The following is a 27,771-nucleotide window of genomic DNA, read 5'->3' as shown; positions in this document are numbered from 1 at the left end:
TTTAGTTCTTCACTTTCTGCCATAAGGGTGGTATCATCTGCATATCTGAGGTTATTGATATTTCTCCCTGCAATCTTGATTCCAGCTTGTGCTTCATCCAGCCCAGCATTTCTCATGATGTACTCTGCATATAATTTAAATAAGCAGGGTGACAATATACAGTCTTGACATACTCCTTTCCCTGTTTGGAACCAGTCTGTTGTTCCATGTTCAGTTCTAACTGTTGCCTCCTGACCTGCATACAAATTTCTCAAGAGGCACGTCAGGTGGTCTGGTATTCCCATCTCTTGCAGAATTTTCCAGTTTTTTGTGATCCACACAGTCAAAGGCTTTGGGGTAGTCAATAAAGCAGAAGTAGATGTTTCTCTGGAACTCTCTTGCTTTTTTGATGATCCAACAGATGTTGGCAACTTGATCTCTGATTCCTCTGCCTTTTCTAAATCCAGCTTGAACATGTGGAAGTTCACTGTTCACTTACTGTTAAAGCCTGGCTTGGAGAATTTTGAGCATTACTTTACTACCGTGTGAGATGAATGCAAGTGCGTGATAGTTTGAACATTCTTTGGCATTGCCTTTCTTTGGGATTGGAATGAAAACTGACCTTTTCCAGTCCTGTGGCCACTGCTGAGTTTTCCAAATTTGCTGGCATATTGAGTGCAGCACTTTCACAGCATCTTTTAAGATTTGAAACAGCTGAACTGGAAATCCATCACCTCCACTAGCTTTGTTCGTAGTGATGGTTCCTAAGGCCCACTTGATTTCACATCCAGGATATCTAACTCTAGGTAAGTGATCACACCATCGTAATTATCTGGGTCATGAAGATCTTTTTTGTACAGTTCTTCTGTGTATTCTTGCCACCTCTTAATATCTTCTGCTTCTGTTAGGTCCATACCATTTCTGTCCTTTATCGAGCCCATCTTTGCATGAAATGTTCCCTTGATATCTGTAATTTTCTTGAAGAGATCTCTAGTCTTTCCCATTCTATTGTTTTCCTCTATTTCTTTGCATTGATCACTGAGGAAGGCTTTCTTATCTCTCCTTGCTATTCTTTGGAATTCTGCATTCAAATGGGTAGATCTTTCCTTTTCTCCTTTGCCTTTCGCTTCTCTTCTTTTCATAGCTATTTGTAAGGCCTCTTCAGACAACCGTTTTGCCTTTTGGCATTTCTTTCTCTTGGAGATGGTCTTGATCTCTGCCTCCTGTACAGCGTCACGAGCCTCCGTCCATAGTTCTGCAGGCACTCTGTCTATCAGGTCTAACCCAGTAGCACGTGGTTTTTCACACTGCTCACCATGCCTGATTCTGAAACTGAGATCTCGGGACTGCCTCCAGCTTGGTGTGGGCCTTCCCGTTGCTCATGCTGCTGGCCAAGCCTGAACATCACAGCCCCACCACTTTGCTCCAGAGCAGAAGTGTGACAAACTCAGCACCACAGAGTCTGCCCAGGAAATAGGGCATGGTGCGGTCTGTGGCCCAGCAGAGAAGGCATGCCCAAACCTTGGCTAAAGAGGCTTCAGACTTTTAAAGGAGAGACAGGAAGCTCATGATTAATATAAAATGTATGCATTTCCTAAACATAGCTGAGGCCAACAAGCCTTGTCTAGGCACCGTCTCCTTGGCCACCAGGTTGTGGCCTCAGGTCCAGCCTTGGTCCTGGTCAAACTGCAAATACTCCTGGGAGAGGGCCCTTGTATCTGTCTTAAGACATTTGCCAGTAACATTCTAGCAAGAATGCCTGGGTTTCAATGCCAGCTGCCTGACTGTAGGACCTTGGGAAATCACTTACCCTGTCTGTGCCTTTGTCTCGTCATCCATAAAATGGCAGTACAACTTCTGCTGTAACCATCAGACTTACTACAGCTACAATTGCTGCTCCTTTAAAGAACGTTAAATGTGCAGGAGGCCAGTCAATATCATGGTTAAGGGTAGACTCTGCGGTCAAGTAGAAGTCAGTTCAAACCCCACTCCTGCTGTTAACCTGCAGTCGACCTTATGCAGAGCATACATCCTCTGAGCCTCTGTCCTCACACGTAAAGGTGTGAGTGGAAATCATTCTCTAGTGCATCGCATTGTTTTGAGGGTTCTTGGTGTCGATAAGTCACTAGCACAGAGCCTGGTGTATGCTGAGTCCTCATTAAAAGGTAGGGGTTACCACAGTGCAGGCTGGTGAGTGGAAGGAGTGGAGGTCTAGGAGGCAGAGGTGTGGGTCAGTGAGCCTGGGAACGGGGAGGCATGGGGAGGGCGGGGGCAGGGGATGTAATCGGGCCAGCTCCCCGCTGAGCAGAGAGCCGGCCCTCCTCCCCCACTCAGCCCGAGGTTGCAAAGGAGGCCTTGCCATGCGCAGGCAGAAGCCAGAGAGACACAGCTGTCAAAACACAGTGAAGGAGAGGCAGGCCTTCCAGCACTGGAGGGGGTATGGGAATGGGCCCCGACTAGGGCCCTCCACTGCAGTAAGCCAAGGACACACTGAGAGGCGGAAGGAGACATCCTCACACCTTCCTTCTCAGGAGGCTGCCGATGGGCCTGCCCCACCGGCCACATGCTTCCTCCCAGGGTCCCCGTCACCACGATGCCTCTGCTGAGAGAGCACTTGTGTCTTAGGGAACTACATTTCCCAGGCTCCCTTGCTGTCCCGTTGCCTGGAAGGCTGTTGGCCAATGGGAGGCCCCGATGGGGATCCGAAGGCCTGAGGAAGGGAGAAACCAGGGTATTTCTCCTTCTCTCTCCATGCTTCCAGGAACATCTCTGGCATAGGCTTTGCCTTCCCTTGGTGGTTCTAACTCCCACTGGAAAGCCACTCCTTCCGTGATCCTGGCTTCTTCTGGGCAGCTCCAGTGTCTGGCCCTGGTAACACCAGCTCCCATTGTCCCGCCGCCCCTAAATTGGCAGCAGCTTCTTGCAGTTGCTAATCTCTGGGTGGTCTCACCATCCCCTGCTTCTTGTCTCAGCTCCTCTGCTATCTATGTGGCCAAGTCCCAGGATGAAATTACCCCAGTCCAAAAGACCTAAGAGGCCCTGTCTCCTGGCTGGGGTGGTAGCTGATGCTTGACGCGTACCCATTATGTGCAGATATGTGTGAAACTGTTCTCACCTCACCTTAATGGGCGGGCACGTTCTCTGAACCAGGAAATGAGTCAGATTCAGGCCCATTTATTGCCAGATCCAAAGCCTGCATTCTTTCCTAGTGAAGAATGACACCAGGGAATTTGCACTGAAGTTCTCGCTGCATTTCTGTCTCGACACCACCATTCATCATACAGGTCATTTAATTCCTCTGAGCTTCAGTTTCCTCATCTGTAAAAGGCGGTACGTTATAGCACCTCCCTCCAAAGATCACTGTGAGATTTAAATGAGATTAATGCCAAGACAGTTGGGTGGCATCATCGACTCAATAGACATGAATCTGCACAAACGCTGGGAGATGGTGAAGGACAGGGAAGCCTGGCGTGCTGCAGTCCATGGGGTTGCAAAGAGTCAGACACGACTGAGCGACTACACTGAACTGAATACTTCACGTGTTAGCTCTTTGAACAGTGCCTACCACATAACAGCTCAAGAATCCAGAGCTCTGGTTACCTTTACGGTCACTTGTATCATTCCTGCAACACCCAGACTCTGCTGACCTTCCTGTGTTGGGTGGAAGCCTCAATGATGACAATTCAGTCAGTGGTGTCCGCATTGGCAAATGTGGCTCTCAGGAACCCTTTGTGCATTCAATGAGCTCCCGTGAGGCACTTTTTCGTGCCAGACACTGGGCTTTCTGTGGAGGACCCAGAGGACAAGACCCCATCCCTGCCCCCACACCCCAGAGAGGCCACAGGCCATGGGACAGGGATTATAATGGAAGGTGGCATGGGCACCATGAGCATGAAAGGTCCCAGGAGGAGCTGGTTTTTTCCTGTCACTGAGGGAATTGATCAGAGGCTTCCTGGAGGAGGTGGCATTTGAACTGTGCATACTCTGTTGGGAATACAAAGCAGGACGTAGCACCTAGGAGCGCAGTTCAGCAGGCAGAACACCTGTTAGAAGCTTGAGTGAGTGGCCTATGGCTCACCCTTCACTCTTTCTGATCTCAGGACTCCCTCCCGTGACTTGCAGTCCCCAAGAGGGATGGAGCGGGATGGCTAAGAACACAAGTTCTGAGACCATCCTGCCCAGGCCCCTCGCCAGCTGGCACCGTAACCTTGCCCGGGACTCAGACTCCCTGTACGTGCATTTTTATCATCTGTAAAATGAGCGATAGACCATCCCGGCCTTTCAGAGTCAGTGGGAGAACTGAACAGTTTAATACTGGTCCAGCACTTGTTGCCCTCACTCTCAAATGGTACAGGAGAGGAGAATGCTCTCATGTCACCCGGTATCACGGGGCTTCTGAGCCCCTAACCGCCTGGTTCTCCTCTCTGCCCTTAGCCGCCACCTTCATGGAGCACTGGAAGCGGAAACAGATGCGGCTCAATTACCGCTGGGACCTCACAGGCTTCGAGGAGGAGGAGGTGAGTGGGCTTAGCAGGTGCGCCCCGTGTCCTCCCCCACCCCACCCCGTTCCTTTCAGGGGGCACCCACTAGGTCGTAAAGTCCAGGCGAGGCTGCTCCCTGCCTGTTTCTCAGTTCGTGTCCCTGATGTCTGAATCCCCCGCGGTTGCCAGGGTGACTGCTCAGTGTCTGCTCTACTGTTTTAAATCTCCATGCTCACATGGACACACCACCCAGAAATGTGGTTGGGGACGCAGGCCAAGGCTCACCACACTGATCTCATCCAGTCTGGGGGCCACACCACGGGTCTGGGGAGGGGGTGGCTGCCACCCACGAGGTTGAGTCCCCAGAAGCGGCCATGAGCCTTCACCCTGGTGCCAAACCTGCGATCCCCAGAGCCAGCTGCCAGCCTGCAGTCAGGCATGGCCGAGATGTGAGGCTGATCCTTCACCAACAGAGGAAAGCCATGTGCTGGGCATCTTTGTGCGCCAGGAGAGGGGCATTCCGAGTTGAACAGCCACTGAGGTGGTGGGTGAACCCCCTTCCCCAGGGTTGCTCAGGAGATGCTTTGCTGCTGCTCCATCCTGAATTGCCAGCTCCAGCAGAATCCCTGTGGGATGAGAGGGAATAAAAAGGAACAAGATCCCCTGAACAGGAGAGCCGTTAGGTTTGGCCATGCTGACCGTGGCTTCGTGTTACGGAATCTTTTGCTCAGCTCTTTTAAAGAGAAACCACTCGTGCATTTTCATCGTAATGTGAAAGCCTCTTTCGTCATCTCTTTAAATATCCCTATTATTATATTATATATTAATATATCCCTATTATATATTGGACTTCCCTGTGGCTCAGACAGTAAAGCGTCTGTCTACAAGGCAGGAGACCCGGGTTCAATCCCTGGGTTGGGAAGATCCCCTGGAGAAGGAAATGGCAATCCACTCCAGTACTATTGCCTGGAAAATCTCATGGACGGAGGAGCCTGGTAGGTTACAGTCCATGGGGTCGCAAAGAGTTGGACACGACTGAGTGACTTCACTTCACATATATTAGGCCTCCTTGGTGGCTTAGATGGTAGAGAGTCTGCCTGCAGTGTGGGAGGCTCTGGTTCGATTCCTGGGTCAGGAAAATCCCTTGGAGAAGGAAATGGCAACCCACTCCAGTATCCTTTCCAGGAAAATTCCATGGACGGAGGAGCCTGGCAGGCTACAGTCCATGGGGTTGCAAAGAGTCAGACAAAACTGAGCAGCGTCACTGGTTATTATATGTCCCCACACACATGCTACCTCCAGGACTGAGTCGGCGGGTCGCTCTTCAGTCAGCTGTGTAGCTGTGTGGGTTCTGAGCTGACTGTACTGTCAACAGACACGGGCGCTAGTTTGCTGGAAGAGGCAACAGCTTCGTGGTGCCAAGATGACCTCCAGGACCAAGTTGTCCTGTTTCAGCATTGCCCTTGCTGTGTGACCTGGGGCAAGTTGCTTAACATTTCTGTGCCTCATGTCCTCACAAACAGGGGTGGAAGAGTAGAGTTTGAGGGGGTCTCAGTAGGTCAGCAGATCAGAGCACTTTGAGCGGGGTCCAGCAGCTATGAGTGCCCCCAGCTGGTCTCCCGCCTCCAGGTTCAACCTCTTCCGGCAGCGGGTCTCGTCATCCTGTTTCACAAATGGCAGGACCAAGGCTGATGCGACCAGAGAGACGTGTGTCTCCTTAGGTGCAGAGATAGGCATGGGACGGGTGCTCCATCCCCCATGGTGGGCCCCGGGTCAGCTGTCTGCCAGAGCAGATTCAACAGATTCAAATAGGGTTGGTGTCATCTTACTACTTTGGAATAGACTGAGAATGTCCTTTTCATGATGTCCTTGGGGTTGGGACAGTTCAACCTGTTGGGAACCTGTCCCATGAAGTCTTCACCCTGATGACTCAGGCACTAGTGGGGTAGTGATAAGAGCACTGGACGTGGGCCCCGGGGGGCGTGAATGAGTCCCCGAGAGTGAGCCCCCCACACTGGGTAGGGCCTCTTCTGGGGCTGGTCACCTGAGACAGAGGGCTAGCCCCTCCATGACATGAACCCCAGGTGTCTGCTCTCGGAGCAGAAGGAAGCCTGTGCCCAGCCATCTGGCCTGAGTCTCCTCCCCTCCCCTGAGTCTAAGACAGTTCAGCCCAGCACATGGTCAGGAATCACCTAGAACGTTCCACCTGCAGAAACAGCAGCACACGCAGTCAGCCTCGGGCAGCATCAGCCTTTGGCGAGCTCTCCTTGTCCACCCATGTCCCTTTGCCTTCACCCCAGTTTTTTAAGAATATCACCTCTAAGAGGACTTTTTTCTTTAAAAAAAAAAAAAAAAACACAAGTAATGAAATCTTTTTGTTTTTGTTTTACATTTCTGGTTCCCGGAAGGAGGCTGTCAAGGTTTGGAATTTTTTGTCACTCGTCTGTCTCCTGGGAGAGGGACCTTCTGGCACACCTGCTCTGTCCGTTTCTGCTGAGCGGTTCCCCGCACCTCTTCCACGGCGGGCAGGGGTCTCCGCTTCCTCCCCCACCTCCGGGTCTCTCTTAACCCCCGTTCTTCTGTTCCAGTGCCCTTCGCTGATCTGCTCTTGGGCTCCCCTGAGGCCCGGCGCCTCTGGTCTGCCCACGCTTGCTGACACTTAACCGCCGTCTCTTCCGACCCCGTGGCTCCTGATGGGATGTCCCCAGGGGCCAGTTCACGGCTGGGTGTTCAGAGTGGGCTGCAGGACAGGCCGCAGCCTGGCGCAGACTGACCCGCCTCCAAGACCACGGAGCCTGACTCTGTGGCCTTCCCAGTGGGCTGGGCTTCCCAACAAGGGGGAGAGACCCGGATGAACCTCATGCAGGGAGTTCTGAGTGGGAAATGGTACAAACAGCCAGCTAGGAACTGGCCCCAGTGGGTACCCCGAGGGAATGCCAGGGGTGAATTTGCCACATGTGCTCCTGTTAAGGGTCTCAGACTCGCAGTTCACAAGACTCCTCGCTGACTTGGTTTCTTTCACAGGACCATCCCAGAGCTGAATATGAAGCCCGAGTTCTGGAGAAGTCTCTTAGGAAAGAATCCAAAAACAAAGAGGTACGGTGGCCGCTGCCAGTTGGCTTTCCCAGCAGTCAAACGTTGTCTGTCCATCAACATTACAGGCCAGGGGTCAGCACATGCTGTGTAGATGGAGGGGGCGGCCCCCAGATAGAGGGGAGAGAGTAAATGTTTAGACCCTCCCAACCTCTTTCATAGCGACTCTGCCATTGTAGGAGGAGAATGACCATAGACAACAGGTGAAATGTGTCTGGCCGTGTTCCAATAAAACTTTATTTATAAAAACAGGCGGGGGCTGTGGGGACATTTGTCACACCCTGCCAGAGGTCAGCCTCCCCCTTCTGTCCTGAGGGTGACCTCAAACCTCAGCCAACACCTCACCATGATGAAAACCAAGTGGTTTTGCAGCTTTTCTTGCTCTGGATGGTCGTGTCCAACCCTCGTGCTTTGCACTGACTGATGGATGGAAGGGTTTTCCCCATCAGGGCCCCTGAGTGGATGGCCAGTTCCTTGCCTCATGCATAGAGGATGAGAATGAGAAAGAGAGGTGTTTTTGTGGTCCTTCTGAGGCCGCCACCTTTTCTCAATCTGTCATAAGCGCCTCCCTTCTCCCCGGAACCTCTCGGTAAATTGCAGCCATGTTCACAGGCACATTCTCACAACCCTCTAGGGATGCTCAGTTATTTTTTTATTGGAGGTTTTTTATTATATGACATGGGGCAAGAGTCCCCAGGCCCTTGTCAACCTCTCTCTGAGGCTGGAAGGTCAGTCGTTGCAGGGACGGGAACAAGGGCAGAGTGGTCTTTCCAGATCCTGGTGTTCCTTGGCCTCTGGGAGCGACCAGTGAAAACCCCTGCCTTTGTCTTTTCTTGCCATTGTGTTCCGTGGACAGAGTCTGCTGGCCAGGGGTCCCAGTTACCACAATCCCCCCGTAGGGGGTGGGCAAAGTGGGTGCAGCAGAACCCCTCCTCAGACCCCAGTTCCCATAGCACAGAGAGAGCCCAGCTCAGCCCCCCGCAGCCAGAAAGTGGGCGCACGTCCTTGAACTCCAAGAGGGACCGCGGGTGCAGAGGAAATAACCACAAAAGCGTGAGCCTTCACCATGATGAGGAGACCGTCTTTTCATTTAACCCATTGGAACGTCTGCCCATCGCGTGCCCATTGCCTTTGGAGCAGCCGCCCTGTGCCTTTGCCCCCACGGCTCCGTCAGTGCCCTCTCCCCAGACTGTGGCTCCCCTTCTAAAGGGAGAGGCATGGGTGCTGCTGCTCTGAAGCCCCCAGGCCCCTGCTGAGGGCCACCATGCCCAACCTGAGGTGTGCCATCTGCACCCCCAGGCAGCCCACCCCACAGTTGGGGTAGCCCCACTAGGCGGCCCCTCCTAGCGTGAGCGAGGATGAGGTTGCACCCCTTCCTAAGGGAAAAGGGGCTCAGTGGCCTGTGTCACATCCACTGAAGTCAGGGGCTCCCCCAAACCCAAGCTCTGCACCGTGCCGGGAACACCGCCCAGATTCCCCGTCACCCAGCTCCTTGGCTTAGACCCGAGCTCTCTGACCACAAGAGCAGCAAAGGTAGGGGTTCATTTTCACCGGCCTCCGATGGTGACCTCAGGCCCTGAAGGCCTCCAGGGGGCCACACCCTTGATTTTTTCCCACCGTTTCACTGTCTCCCAACTTTATGGTTTTAATTTTTGTCCTGGCTATGGCACCAAATTCGTTTAGGGGGAAAATAAGAGATCCCCCCTTTCATGGGTGTTAGGATGCTGAGTGTGGCTTCCTGCACGTTGGTGTCAAATGCGCAGGGTAACCCGCATCTGCATAAGACGCACCATCTGAACTATGGCTGCCGTCTGGCAAGGGGGCCCCACGGAACCCGCCAAGCTTCCAGGCTGTTTCCATTACCTCATTGCAGCCTCTCTTTTAGAATGGGCTTCCCAGGTGGCACTAGTGGGAGAGAACCCACCTGTCAATGCAGATGAGGGTTCGATCCCTGTCTTGGGAAAATCCCCTGGAGGAGGACACGGCAATCCACTCTAGTGTTCTTGCCTGGAGAAGCCTTTGGACGGAGGAGCCTGGCGGGCTACGGTCCATAGGGTCACAGAGTGGGTCATGACTGAAGTGACTTAGCATGCACGCGCTCTTTTAAAATGTGGGTCTCTGCTGTCTCCGATGGGTTTAAGATGCCCAGAGCCTGACTCAGCCCCGGCAGCCGCACAGCCAGGGAGGTGCTGGCTTCCCCAGGGGGCGACGGGCGCCTGGGCCGCGGTCTCACCCCACGGTGCTCTCTTGTTCCCTCCACCCGCCCCAGAAGCGCCGGCACCTTCCGGAGGAGCCCACAAACAAGTGGAGGCAGAGGGTTAAGACCGCCATGGCGGGGGTGAAATTGGTACATGTCGTGTCATCGGGCGTCGTGCGTCTTCAGTGTGTGCAGATGAACCAAAGTTCATTGTCTCCTCAGCCGACTCTTGACTGCTGTATTACCGTGTTAACATCCACATCCACGCTCCTTTGCCTTCCTCCGCACCCTCGGGCTGTGACGTGTCGAGGTGTCTCTGCATGCCCACCGTGGGGTCGTGGGCGGGAGCTCGGCTGTCTCTGGGGCTTGTGAACCGTGCCTGCCACAGCTGCCTGCCAGCGGTCCCTGGTCTCATTAACATGCATGCCACCCTCCCTGGAATGCGTGGCCTCGGGGGTCAGACCTGCCAGCATTCTTTGACCTCATCCATGCATTTTTTATTTTTTTTGGCCTTAAAGATCCACCCCATTCTAGAAACATCCCAGGTTAGTGACAAGCATCTGCTTCAGTCCCTCCAGACCCTGCAGTCCCTGCGCCAGAGCCTCTGGGGCCGTGTCCCCACCGACCACCGCTGCTGTGTGGCGGGCAGCGTGTGAACTCCTAGTGCTGGTGTCTTGTCTCAACTTGCTCTGCAAAGGAAAATAACTATTATGGTCTGGGTGGCGGAGGAAAATAGCTTAGATCTTCTCGCCGTGCAGATGAGACTTTCATCCAGGAGACGGAGGCCGGGCTCCTCCCAGATGGGGGTGGCTGAGGGGGTCTGAGCGTCTCATTTAGAAAAGCCTCTGGCGCCATCACGCCTTGTACAGAGAAGACTCACATTTGTAGACAACTATTATTCCTATCATTTCATAGCATCCTTTCATCAGGGATAAAGCCTGGATGTTTGCATTCATTCATCACCTGCAGGGGTTTTGTGTTTTCCCACCGTGTTTCTGTGGTCCACGTTGTTCACGCCCACACACACACACAGGTGCGCGTGCACACACACACCTGTCCACCAGGATGGTCCCCACTGCTGACCCAGCCCTGTTTCGTGTTGTAGACAGACAAGGTGAAGCTGACCTGGAGAGACCGGTTCCCTGCCTACTTCACCAATTTGGTGTCTATCATCTTCATGGTGAGTCCCGGGAGGCCGAGGGGGCCGTGTACCAAGGCAGGCGGCATTTACCTGGATGGGGTCAGCCGTCCATGTGGCAGTTGTCTTCATCCCAGGCCAGGCAGGGGTGGGGGGATTCCACCCTAAAATGGGAAGGGGCCAGGGTTCTGTAGTGACCCCTGGGGGCTCTCTACACCTGGGGGATGGTCCCTGACACACATCTTTTGTTCTGAGAGTGACACATGTAGGTAACTTGTCATTCACACCCAGGAGTTGACAGGTATTATTTAAGACAAAACAGCGGGGGTTTTAAAGAAGGCCACGAAATGAATAACACAGAGACAGGACCAGAGTCAGGACGGGTCTGTGATGCTGGATTCATCCAGACCCTGTGGGTTTGAATAAATCAGCGACACCACGGCTGGCTCTCTTGGAGGTTTTAACACCCAGATGATTGGGCCGCATCCCTGGAAGGCCTCAGCCCATGCTCCCCAACAGGTCAGCGCCAGCTGCGGTCACTGTAGAAATGACCATCCCCTCATCCAGCCCTGGAACTTTAGGTTAGGGTCTTAGCCCCAGACTTTGTGGGGGGCCCTTATGGCCCCTGTGGACTGAGGGTTGGGCTGTGCCCAGTGGCCTGAGGGGCTCACACCTGCCTGTCCCCCCACCTGCTGGCGAGGACACAGAGGCCGGAGGTCTCACCCTCTCCGCAGGCCATATGCCAGGCTGGCCATCCACCCTGAGGCTCTAGCTGTTCTCCATGAACTTGGAGACATGCAGATGGGCTTGTTTTTCCATTGGGTGTCGGGGGCGGCAGCTGAGGCCCTAAGCTGAGTAGTCGGAAGCAGAGTGAGGACTCCGCTTCCTCTCACGATCTTGCACACGGTTAAGAAGAACATCGCCGATATAAAGAAATCCCTAGTGGGGACCCCCAGGACCGTGCAGCCACTGGGGGGAGGGCTCCTGGGTCTGTAGATGACTCCAGTGGCTGTGGGCCCAGCCCTGGGACACATGTCCCAGGCACACATGAGTGACGCTGAGGGGCAACCTTGGGCAATGTGGGCCCCGCCCACAGCATCACCAGAGCTCCCCAGCAGAGGATGGGGTACAGGAAATGGGACTCAGGCGCCAAGGTTCAGCCCCTCCTGGCAGAGAAGAATCAGAAGGTCCAGCACAGGGATGGAGGAGGTGGGAGGCTGTGGGCCCTTCTGCACAACTGCAAGTTTGGACAGGAGCCCTCAGGTTACATGTCACTTCTGTGAATAGTCTTCAGGGAGTTTTGAGTTTCTCACATAAGAATCAAGGTGCAGGCAATGGAGGGCTGGTCCAGCACTTTCATGATTCCAGCAGGCACTGACTTCTCTGGTCTGTGCCTGTATCCTCTTGGTCACAACATGGCTGCTCCACCTCCAACATCACCTCCACCTTCCAGGCAGGAGAAAGGGGAAGGAGATGGATGCCAGTGGAGGCAGCCCCTCTTTGAAAGTGCTTTCCCGCAGGGCCTGCCCACACCTCTGCTTGCATTATGCTGGCCAGCCCTGTCTGCACAGAGACTGGGAAATGGGCACAGTGTTCTTCCCAGCAAAGGCAGGATAGTGGGGAGGGAACCAGCAGACCTTGAGGGACTGCGGTCCCCGTCACAGATGAATCAGTCTTGTCCTGAACACAGGAGCTTCATTCTCTGAACAAATAGCAGCTGAGCACCTACCAGGTGCCCCCATGCTCCTGGTCCTGAAGGTGCCCATGTGAACACTGTGTCGAAACCCCGGCCCTGAGGCCCTTTCCTTCCAGAGCGGGCATTGCACCCAGGGTGGTCATGGGGGGGCACCAGCAGGGAAAGGGGGCACCTTGCTGAGTCTCTGCAGGCCCAGTGCCCCGTCTACACCTACACATAAGGCAGAAGGGGCGTCTCCAAGCCCAGGGTGATGCCTTCCCCTGGGGTGGGGTGGGGCCTCTTGGCAGGGGCACGGGAGTTTCCCAGGAAAGCCCTCATTGCGGGAGCTGGCAGAAGTGGTACCCACACCTCACCACAGTGCAGCCCGTTCTTCGGGGTGTGGTGTGGGGCGCAGACGTTCCCTGGGAGGGTGTGGTCGCCATTCAGTCGCCCACAGGCGTGGGCAGCAGCGGAGTCACCAGCCGGAAGTTTAAAATAGGAGCGCCCTGAGATCCCCATCACTGCGGCCTTCCTCTGGGGTGACGCAGGCAGAGCCCTGCCAAGCTGCATCCTGGAGGCACACAGCACAGCCCCTGCCCTCCAGGGCCGTCCCGGGAGCTGCGAGGGGCCGTCTGGGCAAGGGCAGGTCCCCTGCACACCCTCCATGAAGGTGACCTCTGTGAGACGCAGGAACCAGGGCACACAGAGGGCATGGCGAGTCGGGCTGGGGTGACGGCCCTGCACAGCCACCCTCCACCCTCAGGGCCACCTCAGGACTGCAATCCTCAGTCGTCCTCACCCTTAGGTCAGGACAGGGTGCGGACAGGGTCTTCCCAGGTGAGTCAGGGCTTTTGAGGGTAAGGAAGAGGAGCCCAGGGAGGCAGGCAGACAGCTCCACGCAGAACAGACACATCATCCTAGCCAGTGCCCACCCCTGTCTCTCAAGCAGCCGCCAGTCCAAGCTTTAGGGAACGTTCTGGGGCAACGGTGGGTTTGGGAAGACGGGGGATGAACTGGAGGGGTGTGGGGGTCTCCTGGGGAGATCAGGAGAAGGGACCCCATCCATCTGACCCGGGCAGGCCTGCAGCAGTGCCAGGGAGGCCAGACCACCACATGCCCCACCTGCCTCCCACAACAGCATCGAGAGCATCGCTGCTTCCGCTCAGGGTCACCCAGGCTGGGGGCGAAGTCCACCCCAGAGTCAGCCTGCCAACGCACAAGCCAGTTACTGGGGTTTCAGCCGTCCTGTGTCCTGTTGGGGACAGTGGGCAAGGCAGTCATGGCTCTCACAGCAGGCAGCCACAGAGCCATGCACTCCAGGCTTGGTGGACCCGCCAGGAAAGCCCCAGCTCGTGTGCTGGGTGACCCGGCCTGGTTATCCAACCTCTTTGAACATCAGTCTCCTCTTCTAGAAAACAGAATCTGGCCCCTCACTCATCTGTGACATTAACACCGGTAAAGCCCCTGGCATCTGGTGGGTGACAAGAAACGCCTGTCATTGTTTTGAAGCTGAAGCGCTCCCAGGTCGGGGACAGCAGGGCCCAGGGAGCCGGAGGGTGTGGTCCAGCCGACGGTGTCCCCTCCTCCCCCCACAGATTGCCGTGACCTTTGCCATTGTCCTCGGCGTCATCATCTACAGAATCTCCACGGCCGCCGCCTTGGCCATGAACTCCTCCCCGTCCGTGCGGTCCAACATCCGGGTCACGGTCACGGCCACCGCGGTTATCATCAACCTGGTGGTCATCATCCTCCTGGACGAGGTGTACGGCTGCATAGCCAGATGGCTCACCAAGATAGGTGAGTGCCCCAGCCGAGCCCCGGAGCCAGGCGGCTGCATGTCGCCTGCCATGGGGCCCTGGGCTGGTTGCTCAGCCCCTCTGACGGCCGAGTGAAGTGACCTGCCTGGACCGGGGCAGTGGCTCAGTGGCTTGCATCTCACTCCCTCTAGAGGTTCCAAAGACGGAGAAGAGCTTCGAGGAGAGGCTGATCTTCAAGGCTTTCCTGCTCAAGTTCGTCAACTCCTACACGCCCATCTTCTACGTGGCTTTCTTCAAAGGCCGGTAGGGGCTGCTTTGGTGACTCGGACACACCGCCTTCCCCAGCTTGCGCCTCCCCGTCCAATAGAAGGCTTCCCGCCCCCGTCTCCCCACAGGCAGGAGGCACCCAGGCCCAAGGCAGAGCAGTCAGTGAGCTCCAGCTGCTGCTGCGGACGGGCAGAGGCCTGGCTCCTGCGGGGCCCCCAGGGGCAGGGACCCTGGGGACTCCAGACAGCGGGGCTCCAGGCAGCCAGTTCCAGGGGCTCCCACACCGGGCAGGTGAGGGCTGCCGGAGAAGGTATGAAAGGGCAGCTGCTGGTGTTCTGGGCCAGTGGTGGAGTGAACCCCACACCCTGACCCTCTGGAGCTGTCCTGGATTTCTAGGGGCCTGTGGCCCACCCACCACAACTTCCCACTGTCCCCGCCCCCGCCAGGGCCTGGCCGGTAAGATCCCAGGACCCCTCCCAGAGTCTCCATCCTCAGCATCATGCGATTTACAAATGCCGTGGCCACCCACCCATCCCAGGGTCCCGGAGCTGGGCCAAGGTGCCCAGGCACCCCTGAGAACACCCACAGCAATGGAGCAGGCTCTCAGATGACCCCCAGCTGCACACCCACAGGGAACTGAGAGGCAGCCTCGGGACCATCCCCACGCCAGCCTGTCTGCGAGACCCTGCTGTGGTGGGCATGGCACCATCTGGGCTCAGACCCCTTTGCCTTCTCCCCTCCTGGGCTCCCTTCCTTCCATCCGCCCTTCGGCCTCTTGGTTTCCTGTTGAAGTCATGTCTTCTTACCTACCTGCGGGCTTGGGAATCACATGAACATTCAACCAACAGAAAGCCACTGTGGTCGGTTCTTAGATGAAGTGGGCAGGGGGAAAGCCTGCGAGACCCTAGCCCTCCGACCTGGGGACGCACGAAGTGGCCCACCTTTGGGGTCTCCCAGAGCCCACTCACCCCACTCTAACTGACCCCCATCATTGGCTCCAACCTGGGGACCCATGACGCAGCCCAGCTCCCACCTCCCACCTCCAGGGCCTCCCAGGGCCCGCTCGGCCCTCTCTAACTGACCCCCATCGTTGCAGGTTTGTCGGACGCCCGGGCGACTACGTGTACATTTTCCGATCTTTCCGGATGGAGGAGGTAGGTCCTGCTCTGCTCTCTCACCTCTGTTCACACAGCACACCTCAGTTCCCAGCCCACGAGAGCCCTGCTCTGTTACCCAGCTGCTGGGGTGGGCTTCAGCCTTCCATGGCATGGCCATATAGCGTCACCTTAAAAGGAGAATATCTCTTCAGGGTCATGGAAACCAAAACAATTACACCCTTTTTTTTCCTTCTTCTTCCTTTTCTGTAAGACCTTGAATGTTTTTCCCTTTGGTTATGGTGAACCAGTGAGGAAAAAAAAAACCAACTCAATTACAACTCTTTTACTTCAACATTGAAATACTCATCTCTCGCCCCACCACACACAGTGCTGGTGATCTTTGGCTTCTGCTCAGCGGTTCCAGCCACTGTGGGTCTAGTGCGTGTGTCTGAGTCCTGGCCGCCAGCCTTGTTCCACTGGCTCCATCAGACAAGCCAGACTTCGGGGCCCATCAGCAGTTCAGGTCTCATGGGAACTAATCGGCTTTTGCAATTCCCAGAGTAATTCACTTTATTGAGAAAGAAAGGTCTTCCTGATAAGATCGTGTGAAACAGGGTGGAGAGGATTAGGTACTGGGTGACCTGGCTGCCTGAGGTGAAGTTGAGAGCTTCAGCCAGCTGAGTGCTGGCCCTGAACATCCCAAGGCCTCATCCACAGTAGCGGATGTTTGTAAAAAGCCCTCCAAGTGCTCCCGCACTACCTGACACGTCCTTTGCGCAGGATGACACCCTGTCAAGCTCTCCAACTGTTGGAGAAGTTGGGGGAAATGTCTTCGTGAAATAGAATAAAGCATAGAGCATCTTTAATTTTTAATGAGATGGTGGCTCTTCCGGATAAATTTTTTGGCAATTTTTGGTATATGAAGTTTGGCCCAGGCCTCAGAGGGGGTCAGCTGTGCCCTGGAGTGTCACCCAGTATCCCTTCAGTTCTCACCACTTGGACAAGTTAAGCTTCTGTCTGCCTGCTCACGCCCCCCGCCCCCACCAGACTATGGCGGTACAAGCCCACGGGGGACAGGGCGTTAGGCCTAACAGGTGTGGCCGGCTGCCTCCGTGTGGCACGGTGGTGTGGCTTCCCAGCTGCACGGGCCCAAGCCTGCGAGATGGCTGCCCACCCCCTGCCGATGGGCTCTCTGCAGGCCTGGTTCCAGCCCGGACAGCCTGCCGGTCAGGTTGTATTAACTCCAGGGGCCACCGTAACAAGACACCATAGACCAGGTTGCTTAAGGCAGCAGTTTTAAGCTCTAATAGTTCTGGAGGCCAGAGTCCAAAATCACAGTGTCAGCAGGGTTGTGCCCCCTCCCAAGATTCTAGGGAGGGTTCCTCCAGGCCTCTCCCAGCTCTCTCTGCCACTGACCATCTTCAATGTCCCCCTGCCGACAGACGTGCCTGTCCAGTCTCTGCCTCCATCCTCAGGGGGGCTCCTCCCCCGGCTCCCGTGTGCTTGTGTGTTTTCTCTTCTTCAAAGGACACCAGCCACTGGAGCAGGGCCCACCCTACACCGTCACAACTGCACCTTCACTCGCTCATGTCTGCAAAGACCCTGCTAACAAATGAGGTCCCGCTGTGAGGCTCCAGGGGCCGGGACACGGAGGACACAACTCAGCCCTCGGCCCAAGGGCCAGCCTCCCCTCACAGGGGGCTGGGCGGGGCTGGACGGGGGCTGATGCGACCCTCTCTTGCAGTGCGCCCCGGGGGGCTGCCTGATGGAGCTCTGCATCCAGCTCAGCATCATCATGCTGGGGAAGCAGCTGATCCAGAACAACCTGTTTGAGATCGGCATCCCGTGAGTAGCTTCCGGCCTCAGGTCTCAGCTAGCACGGGGGCAGGGGCAGGCCTCCCGGTGGTCTGGGCGACAGGTGACGCGGGGCCTGGACCAGGGTGGGGGCACCAGAAACAGGGAGGTGGTGAGAACACGGGGAAGATGGGCAGTAGCGACTGCCTGGTGGACGAGGAAAGGGACAAGGCCAGGTGACACCTCCTTTCCCAAATGGCCAAGGATGCAGGATACAGATTGTTTTTGTTCAGTCGCTCAGTCATGTCTGACTCTTTGTGACCCCATGGACTGCAGCACGCAGGTCTTCCCCGTCCTTTACCATCTCCTGGAGATTGCTCAAACTCCTGTCCTTTGAGTCAGTGATGCCATCCAACCATCTCGTCCTCTGTCGTCCCCTTCTCCTCCAGCCCTTAATCTTTCCCGGCATCAGTGTCTTTTTCGACTCATTGGAAAAGGATATAGATAAGTGCCCCCAGATCCAAGTGCCAGCCCCCGTGGTCCAAGGCATCCAAGTCTGCTTGGGCCCATCCAGACCCCTGACACCTTGGGGCCCTCCCCAGCCTCCGTTTCCTTATGTCAGGGGTCCCCAACCTCAGAGCCAAGGACTGGTACCTCCTGTCAGATCAGCAGCAGCTGAGATTAGAAATAAAATGCACAATAAATAAAATGCACTTGAATCATCGTGAAACCATCTCCCCTACCTCCAGTCTGGGAAAAAATTGTCCTCCACAAAATCAGTCCCTGGTGCCAAAAAGTCTGGGTACCACTGCTCATGTCACAAACGAAGCAGTCAGGCTTGCCCTCCGCATGCCCCTGGGGGGAGAGAGCAAAGGAGCTAGCCCGTTAACAGAGTGGTCACCACAGACACGTCAGTTCAGGCTTTAAAACAACCTGGAGGGGCCACCCCCAAGCCCGCCTTCCTGGGAGCCTGACCGAGGCGACGCCGTGCGTCCTCCAGGAAAATGAAGAAGTTCATCCGCTATCTGAGGCTGAAGCACCAGAGCCCCTCGGACCACGACGAGCACGTGAAGAAGAAGCAGCGGTACGAGGTGGACTACACGCTGGAGCCCTTCGCGGGCCTCACCCCGGAGTACATGGAGATGAGTGAGTAATTGGGGGGCCCTCCTGGGGCGGGACAGGGCGGACATGGGCCAGCAGCCCCCCAGGGCTCCGGGGGACACATGCAGGACTGAGCCGTGTTGCCTGCCATTGTGTCTCTGGACGGGAGGTGCCCAGGGTGGCCCATGAATCCCGGGTCTGGGGCAAGAGAGAGAGCCAGCCAGATGTGGCCACACGGCAGCCGCTTGGAGCCTCCCAGACACCACTTCCCTCCCCACCCCTCCCCCACTTGGGCTACACTGGCCTTCTTGCTGGTGTTGCTGTTGTTGCTCAGTCACTCACTCGTGTCCAACTCTTTGTGACCTCATGGACTATAGCCCACCAGGCTCCTCTGTCCGTAGGATTTCCCAGGCAAGAATACTGGAGTGGGTTGTCATTTCCTTCTCCAGGGCATCTTCCCGACCCAGGGACTGAATCCACATCTCCTGCATTGCAGCGGGTTCTCTACTGCTGAGCCACCAGGGAAGCCCTCTCTCTGCTGTTACCCAAACGCATAGAAGTCACGCCTACCTCAGGGCCTTTGCACCAGCTGCGTCCGGCCTGGAATTTGCTCCCCTGGTGCATCACTCACTCCTTTCCTCCAGGGCTCTGCTCAGAACGTCCCCCACCAGAGGGGTCTTCCCACAGTGTGTGACAGGGCAGCCCAGCCCTGCTCTCTGCCTCTCCCCACAGCTGACATCTCTAGTCCCCGGCACTCTCTTGCTCCCCCTCCGTCTGTCTGTCCTGTGGAACTGACTCTCTGTGAAAGCCAGCCTTTGGGGTTTTTTTTTCACTCTTCACTGCTGTGCCCCCTTCACCTAGAGCAGGTCCAGGTATACAGTGGGTGTTCAGCGCGTGTTCACTGAATGAACCGACAAGCGAAGATGGAGACTCGTGTAGAGGGTTTCCCAAGTGTCATGCCCCCTGACCACCATGGATAGCTTATCTTAAATGCGGGTTCCCGGGGCCCATTCCCAGTCTGTTGGAGTGGGACCCAGGACTCTGCATTTTAACAGGCACCTGGGCGAACCAGCCAGGGACTGCTCTGCAGGGTGAGGTGGTTGGGGCCGGGTGGCCTTGGAGCGCAGGAGCAGTTCCGTTTAGCAGTACACGCACTAGCCCCGTGGGCAATGAGTCACTCCCAGCTTCTCAGATGACAGTGCAGAAACAGCCCTGAGATTCTCAACAAGGAGACCATGTGGGGTCCCATGGAGTCCTCCGTTTTGTCCCAGAATCGACTCCGGGCTGAACCAGAGGCAGGCAGGCAGCTCCCTGCCCTGCGGGCACCTCCCACCCACCCAGGCCTGCCCCCTGCCTGCCTGCTGACACTCATCCTGGGGTCTTGGAGGAGGGTCTCCACTGCTGGCCAGCTGGCCCCGTGGGAGATGGACACCGAGAACTGCAGCCTGTGACCAACTGGGAGACCACGGTCGTTCATTTCCCCAGATTTCCATTTTCCTGGTGGCTGGAGAGTTCAGGGTCCTCTGGGGTTTGATGAAATGAAATTCCTGGAACAGGCCCCCCCGCCTTGCCCACCAGGGAGCAGCCCACCCCATGCCCACTGGTCTCCGCCTCCAGGCTGACTCGGCTGGGATGGAGCGGAAGAAAGTCAAGTCCCTGCTGGACCTGACCGGCCCTCTCCCCAACCCCACCCCACCCGCACCTCCACAGCTCTCCCCCAGCCTGTCTGTCTAAGATGAGGCAGTGTCACTCCAGAGTCAGAGAACCTGCAGCCTTAGGGCTAAGCGGCCCCTGGCCCCCCAGGGGGCCTCCATCACCTCCACCATCTGCAGAGGCTTCAGACAAGACCACTGCCCCCAGAAGCACCCCACAGAGCCCCTGTGGGGAGCAAGGGGCCAGCGACCCCGTGCCAGGATGAAGGCTCACACAGAGCCCCACCTGCCCGCCCGCTAACAATGGCCATACTCAGCCTGCCAGCCCGGGTGACATTCTGCTGGCTTCCTTGTTTACCGCCTGGCACCGAGCGCCCTTGGACAGCGTCTGGCTGTACAATCCCTGAACCCACTTCCCCCACTTGCTTCCATTCAGCAACCTTTCCCTGACCTCCCCGGGAGCTGGGCATCTGTGGGCTAGAACCTCTGAGGCCAAAGGTGCCCTGGAGTCAGCTAATTGATGATGAAGATGACAAGAAAGCTAGAGGGAACAGGGCAGAGGAGCAAGATTGTCCGGGACAGTGGACGGTGGGCCCCCACTGGCTCCCCAAGGCCCGATGGAGCGGACGCTGAGGGCTGTTGGAGGCACACTGATGCTGGTGGGCCCCCCGGGTCCTAGAAGGCATTCGGGCCCCTTCCCCGCCTAGACACAGAGTGACTGAGTCTGGGCTTTTGTGCTCACAGGCACCCTTTCTCCATCACTGGTAAATTTTTTCATGATCAGACTATAAGTGAGTACACGCCCATTATTCAAGACGCAATGTGAAGGTTCAGAACCTGACTCTTGGCCTGGGGTCACCCAGGGCCGCGGGGCCCGTGCCGAGATCCCCTCTTACACACGGGAGGCAGGGTGCCATCCAGCCCAGGGCGAGGGTCCCGCCGCCCTGGGCCAGGGGCCGCACGTGCTGACTGCCACCCCTCTCTGCAGTCATCCAGTTCGGCTTCGTCACCCTGTTTGTCGCATCCTTCCCGCTGGCCCCGCTCTTCGCGCTCCTGAACAACATCATTGAGATCCGCCTGGATGCCAAAAAGTTCGTCACTGAGCTCCGGAGGCCGGTGGCTGTCAGAGCCAAGGACATCGGTGAGTGCCTGGGCCCTGGGAGCGGAGACTGGGTTTGGGGAAAGGATCACACTCCCCGGAAGCCAGAGGCAGAGCTGGCCAAGTGGGGCCCCGACTCCTCACTGCACCTGCCCTGGAAGGAGACTCAGACACGAGGCAGGGGTGGGGAGATGCAGGACTCCAGCCCCTCTGCACCCCACCCGACCCCCCAACTCCTGAGATGCGCAGGCCACAGAAAATGTTAGGGAACCCCGACCTCCCAACTCCTGAGATGTGCAGGCCACAGAGAACGTTAGGGAAGAGCTCGGGTCTTGGATGACTAGGGGCCTCCCCAGCCTACTGCTCCAGAAGGTCCATGAGATGCATTTTCTCTGTTGGTCCCCAGCACCCCTGCCCCACCCCGAACGTCCGTGTGGGCCCAGAGCACAGAGCCAGACCACTGGGGAGACGGTGTTAGCTGCCCAGCAAGTGTCTTCCTACACAGTGCATCACGTAGGCATTTAACATTCACTGGAAAGATAAAGGAGGGAGCCCCCCTTCTACCAATGAAAGAAGAGCATCGTGTAACCTGCCTGGTGGGTCAGGGTCAAGAGCAGCCTGGGCCTTTTAACCCCAAGTCACTAAGGCACTGGGGGCTGTGGGACTGTACACCGAACATCGGGCATAACTTTCAAATAGTCAGAGACCTCAAAAATGGAGCCAGCTTCCTTGTGCAGTGGTGAGCTCCCTGTCACCAAAGGCATGTAAGCAGATGTGGGTGCCCATCTGTCCAGGAGTGGGGGGATCTAGTGGGCGGGGCTCAGAGACCCACGCACGCCTCGGCCAGAGCCAGCCCTCGTCAGCAAGGACAAGGCCCATCTTATCTTAAACAGAATCACCTTAAACCAGGATTCAATTTTCAGGGTGAAAACAAAAAAGTCTTTATTGGAACTTTATCTTGAAATGAGATGGAAAATTACAAAATGTATTCTTTTTATTTCCTATTGAATACAACTTTAGTTAGAACAGCACCTGTGCCAGTTCTGTGCTGGTTCCCAAACAAACAAGATTGAATTGTGTGTTAGGGGTGTTATCTGTCATTCTACCAAATTAAAGACTGCGCACCAGAGAGACAGATCTTTGGGCTGGACCTTTATGTTAGTTGCTCAGTTGTGTCCAACTTTTTGCAACCGTGTGGACTGAAGCCCGCCAGGCTACTCTGTTCATGGAATTCTCCAGGCAAGAATACTGGAGTGGGTTGCCATTCCCTTCTCCAGGAGATCTTCCAACCCCAGGGATTGAACTCAGGTCCCCTGCATGGCAGGCAGACTCTTTACTGCCTAGCCCAAACAATCCTGCAAACATGCAAGGCCGTCATCACTCCTTCCAAAAGCTTCTCCTGCCCTTGGCATTAGGTCATCGCATCCCACACCAGGGACTCCTTGGCCAGTGCTCCATCCTTGGAGTGGCCCCTACCGACTGATGGTGCCAGGCCCACCAATTCTCCACCATCAGTCCCTGAGACGCTTTACACAGTGCACCTTTTCAGGTTGTACCGGAAGAAATTGCCATTTTCACAATCCAAACACGCTCAGATATTGGTGATTTCACCTGGACCATGTTTGTGCCTTGGGATCCATGATGTGACCTGCCCGGCCCAAGCTTAAGAGGGTCCAGGAACACTTGCTCTTCCACCAGGAGGGATGTCTGAGCTCAGCTACCGTACAGAGGTCGTCACCCTGCATTTTGACACTTGAGTCTCCTTCCTGTCCGGGCGACCCAGACAACCTGTAAAGACTCAGCAAAGAGATGCCTTTTCCACCAGACTTTGTGGTTTTGAAAGATGTGAAAGGATGTGAATTCTCTGGCTCCCAGGGTCCCTGATGCTGCCTCGCCTGTGGCTGTGGAGTGAGCCTCTGCCCCGCACACCTCGACTCTAAGGGCCGCGGGGCTGGGTAAGAGCCGTCCAGAGCAGCGCACTCGCCACTGTGCTGGCTCAGAGCCCAGCTCACACTTCCATGCAGGGCCGGAGTCGATGTTCTCATCTCTGTGGGCTATGAGGCAATGTGCAGAATTCTCACTGAAAGCTGAAGTTTCTCATGTGACATCTCCTCATTTGAGGGTTTTTCCCTCCTGCGCCGTCCAGGCACAGGCCAGGCACCGCTCTGGGCCACCGGCCAGATCCGCAGATCCCCCGACGACAGAGGATGAGATGGTTGGATGGCATCACCAACTCAATGGGCATGAGTTTGAGCAAACCCCAGGAGATGGGCTGCAGTCCATGGGGTCGAAAAGATTTGGACGCAACGGAGCGACTGAACAACGACCTCAAGATCGAGGTGCCGTGAAGCCAGGGCTCTCTGCAGTGCTCTGCGCCCTGCTCTGAGGACGGGCAGGAAGCCACGTCTGATGCTGGACTTTCTCTGGGGCTTTTTGCTGTTGTGCCCCCCAGGAGCCTGGTGAGGACGCTAGGGTGAATCCTCGGTCCCACTTTCCAGATGGGGAGACTGAGGCCAAGTGCTGAGCAGATTAGCTGAAGCCCTCCGCCCCTCCCGGCACACTTCCGCGACGGCACGGGGCGGATGCGGCAGCCTGCCAGGCGCTCCCTGCTCGGTCCTTGGGAATTCTGAGCCCGCGCCCAGTGGCCGTGAAAGAGCGCGCCACTCCTGCCCTGTGCTCCTTACAAAGGCCTGATTCTCGGGCCAGAGGCCCCAGGCGAGCCCACAGCGGCCACTGTTTGCTTTGGCATCCTGTGCCTATCGGAGCCGCGACCACGCCCCACTGCAGCACCCTAAACCCTGCCGCCCCCTGGGATGGAAGCGAGTCCCAGGACGCTCCCCCCAGCCCTCCCTGGCCCTGGTGTCGTTCCAGCACCAGCAGGGCTTGGAGCACGTCCTCGGGGTCTCTGCTCACGGCTCCGCGACTCTGCTTACGGATCAGCTGCTGACTTCCTGGTTCCTGCCCCGTTGGTCGAAGCATAATCTGGGTTTGTTTATGGGCTCCTCCACCGTAACCTTTCCTTGAAGAGGCTTTTGTGTTCCTCCTGTGATCCGTGCGGGGCCCTGAAGGGACAGGGGCCCCCGCAGCCCCCGTGACCCGCACCCAGAGCGCCAGGAGCGTGTGGGGGAAGCACCAATGCCGTCACTGCTCTGCTCGGCCTCGGAGGGGGAGGCATGGAGGGTCGCTGAGGGAACCCAGCCCCATGTGCACGTGGGCGCCGGCTCCAGCCTCCTAGGCCTGACCTTTCACCCAGGGCCAGCATCTTCCTCCTCTCGGGCTCGCTCTTCAGAGCCTCCCGGGTGAGAAACCCTTACTGCATTCAGCTCCTGGGACCTGCGAGTCGGCAAGCACATCCAAATACCTCCCTAGACTGTTCTTCGGAACCAGGCTCGGCATTGAAGAAGGAGACAGGTGAAATGAGGAGGAGCCCTGCGAGATGTCATAAGGAGGCTGAGATTCGTCCCAGGCGGCTTCAGCCCCTTGTACTTTCCTAGAGGTCATCAGGACAGTGATTCTCACCATGCGGCATGTGTTCAAATAATCTAGCGGGTCAAGACTCCAGCAGACACCGATCCCATGGGCTGGGACCGGCGTCCCAGAGCCCAGGGTTCTGGGGTGGGGTCACACAGAGAACCATCGGCCTGGGCATAGAGACACAGCAGGACGTGTTGGACAGCCTCAGTCCCCTGCTGTGGAGCGCTCTGGCCCAGCTATCTCCCCCACGCCATCCCCATTGCCTGCTGTCACCTCTCTCAGCTCACTGACAGACTCGTTTCCTCCTGCTGGGCTCAGGAGCCACCTCCCAAGGGAGCCCCCTGCCCGGAGACCTCAACTTGCCGGACTGGCCAGCACCCCAACACCCCACTCGGAGTTCTCAAGCTCAGGTTGTGCGGGACCCCATGAATGAGTGGACAGGAGTGCCTGGTCTTGGCCCCCTTGGAACAGCCCGCCCTGGGAGGGTTTTCTTCTCCAGGCTTTAATAGGGTCTGAGTTTGGATAAATGTGATTCTTGAAGCCACTTGTGATCAGTGGCGTTGCCTTGGTACAGAGAGAGCTGCAAGGCATGGTGTGGCCTGAAGGGGACGCCACTGCCAGCCGCCGCCAGATGTTGTCACAGAGATGCCAGCTGGGAACTGAGGCTCTTGCAGAAGCAGCTAGTCTAAATTTAAAAAAAAACCACATCATCCCAATTTGTATACACCCATTGACATTGTGGGGCTTCCCTGCTGGCTCAGTGGTAAAGAACCCACCTGCCAATGCAGGAGACATAGCTTCTATCCCTGAGTCGGGAAGATCCCCTGGAGAAGGAAATGACAACCCACTTCAGTGTTCTTGCCTGGAGAACCCCATGGACAGAGGAGCCTGGTGGGCTACAGTCCATGGGGTCACAAAAAGTCGGACATGACTAAAGGAGTAAATCACAGCAACAGCATTTTTTAAGTAGCAGGCAAGATTGGTGAAACTCCTGCACACCTGGATGTGGCAACCTCTGCTTGGGCACGAAGAGGCTGGTTGGAGGGACCTTCTACACTCATATAGTCACTCAGCAAACACTCACCAGTGCTGAAGCCAAAGCTCCAATACTTTGGCCACCTGATGTGAGGAGCCGACCCGTTGGGAAAAGACCCTGATGCTGGGAAAGATTGAGGGCAAGAGGAGAAGGGGGAAAGAGAGGATGAGATGTTTGGGTGGCATCACCGGCCCAATGGATGTGAGTTTGAGCAAGCTCTGGAAAAGTTTGGAAACTCTCCCAGACAAACCTAGACAGCATATTAAAAAGCAGAGACATCACTTTGCCAACAAGGTCCATATATGGGGCACTGGAAGTGCTTGCCCTTGTGGAGTGGTCCCCAGCCAGGGCTGGGAAGCCGCCTCACACCTGCCCTCAGGGGCTGGGTCTGAGCCGGTGGTTTCCCGATTCTGGGGCACATGGGCCTGAACTCCTGCTGTCTCTGCTGACCATTAGCATGCACCCCGCAAACAGGTGCTCACTGCAAGGGCAGGAACACCCATGCACAGCCTTATGGGCCCTGGGTGGAGACCCCCTGACCTGCCACTGTCCCCACCAGCCCTTTCTGTTGTCACCATCTCAGATCTGTCTGGCTCCAGGCAGGGGGAGAGGGTGAGTGGGACAGAGTTTCAGCCCCAAGTCTGTGATAATGTGTTCCTGGCCTGATAAGACACAGTCAGGGTGGGGACGGGGGTGGTCAGGGATGTTGGGCTCCTTTCCAGGAGCCATAGCCTTGGGGCCCTAAAGAGCGGGGCTGACTCTGGGCCTCCTGATTCTCGTCTCTGCTGGGAGTGAGGCCAGCGGGGCAGCTGGCGATGCTCCAAGTGCTGTGTGGTCATCCCATTCCCCTGTGACTGGGCACAGCCCCATGTCTCCTGCTGATGGACCAACGGGGCTCCAGACGGGCGTGGTTTGTACCTCACTGCTGCCCACTCATGTTACCCAAGATGTGCTCCTGGCTGCACCAGCTCGGAGGCCCTGGCTTGGCTCCTGGCCCTGGCTCACCGTCTGGCCCTGGCTCGCCGTCTGGCCTGTCCCTAACTATGGTTTTTCTAGCACTGTTGCTCAGTCACTCAGTCGTCTCCGATTCCGCAACCCTATGGACTGCAGCATGCCAGGCCTCCCTGTCCTTCACCATCTCCCAGAGTTTGCTCAGTCTCATGTCCATTGAGTCAGTGATGCTATCTAACCATCTCATCCTCTGTCATCCCCTTCTCCTTTTGCCTTCAATCTTTCCCAACATCAAGCTCTTTTCTAGTGAGTCGGCTCTTCTCGTCAGGTGGCCAAAGTATTGGAAATTCACCTTCACCTTCAGCATCAGTCCTTCCAATGAATATTCAGGACTGATTTCCTTTAAGATTGACTGGTTGGATCTCCTTGGAGTCCAAGGGACTCTTAAGAGTCTTCTCCAACACCATAGTTCAAAAGCATCAATTCTTTAGCACTCAGCCTTCTTTATGGTCCAACTCTCACAACCATACATGACTGCTGGAAATAGCATAGCTTTGACTGGACGGACCTTTGTTGGGAGAGTAGTGTCTCTGCTCTGTAGTATGCTGCCTAGGTTTGCCATCGCTTTCCTTCCAAAGAGCAGGCACTCCTAGCATTGCTGCTGCTGCTGCTGCTGCTAAGTCGCTTCAGTCGTGTCCGACTGTGTGCAACCCCATAGACAGCAGCCCACCAGGCTCCCCCGTCCCTGGGATTCTCCAGGCAAGAACACTGGAGTGGGTTGCCATTTCCTTCTCCAACGCATGAAAGTGAAAAGTGAAAGTGAAATTGTTCAGTTGTGTCTGACTCCTCGGGACCCCATGGACTGCAGCCCACCAGGCTCCTCCGTCCATGGGATTTTCCAGGCAAGAGTACTGGAGTGGGTTGCCATTGCCTTCTCCAATGCAGGAAAGTGAAAAGGGAAAGTGAAGTCGCTCAGTCGT

At 56.3% G+C, this 27,771-nt stretch overlaps 1 protein-coding gene across 1 annotated transcript in view; it reads left to right on the top strand.

The window, feature by feature from the left end:
- The window catches only part of ANO1 (anoctamin 1), a 172,080-nt gene that overhangs the window by 133,176 nt on the left and 11,133 nt on the right, over positions 1-27,771 (top strand). Inside the window, exons 13-23 of the mRNA XM_055580575.1 lie at positions 4,414-4,496; positions 6,869-6,880; positions 7,485-7,556; positions 9,823-9,900; positions 10,856-10,930; positions 14,159-14,360; positions 14,512-14,623; positions 15,684-15,741; positions 17,429-17,529; positions 18,479-18,624; positions 21,220-21,372. Coding sequence (XP_055436550.1) covers positions 4,414-4,496; positions 6,869-6,880; positions 7,485-7,556; positions 9,823-9,900; positions 10,856-10,930; positions 14,159-14,360; positions 14,512-14,623; positions 15,684-15,741; positions 17,429-17,529; positions 18,479-18,624; positions 21,220-21,372 — 1,092 coding nt within the window. The remainder of the gene's footprint in view (positions 1-4,413; positions 4,497-6,868; positions 6,881-7,484; positions 7,557-9,822; positions 9,901-10,855; positions 10,931-14,158; positions 14,361-14,511; positions 14,624-15,683; positions 15,742-17,428; positions 17,530-18,478; positions 18,625-21,219; positions 21,373-27,771) is intronic.

Source organism: Bubalus kerabau, chromosome 5 (genome assembly GCF_029407905.1).
Source record: "Bubalus kerabau isolate K-KA32 ecotype Philippines breed swamp buffalo chromosome 5, PCC_UOA_SB_1v2, whole genome shotgun sequence".
Taxonomy (NCBI): domain Eukaryota; kingdom Metazoa; phylum Chordata; class Mammalia; order Artiodactyla; family Bovidae; genus Bubalus; species Bubalus kerabau.
This window is presented reverse-complemented; position numbering and strand designations above follow the sequence as displayed.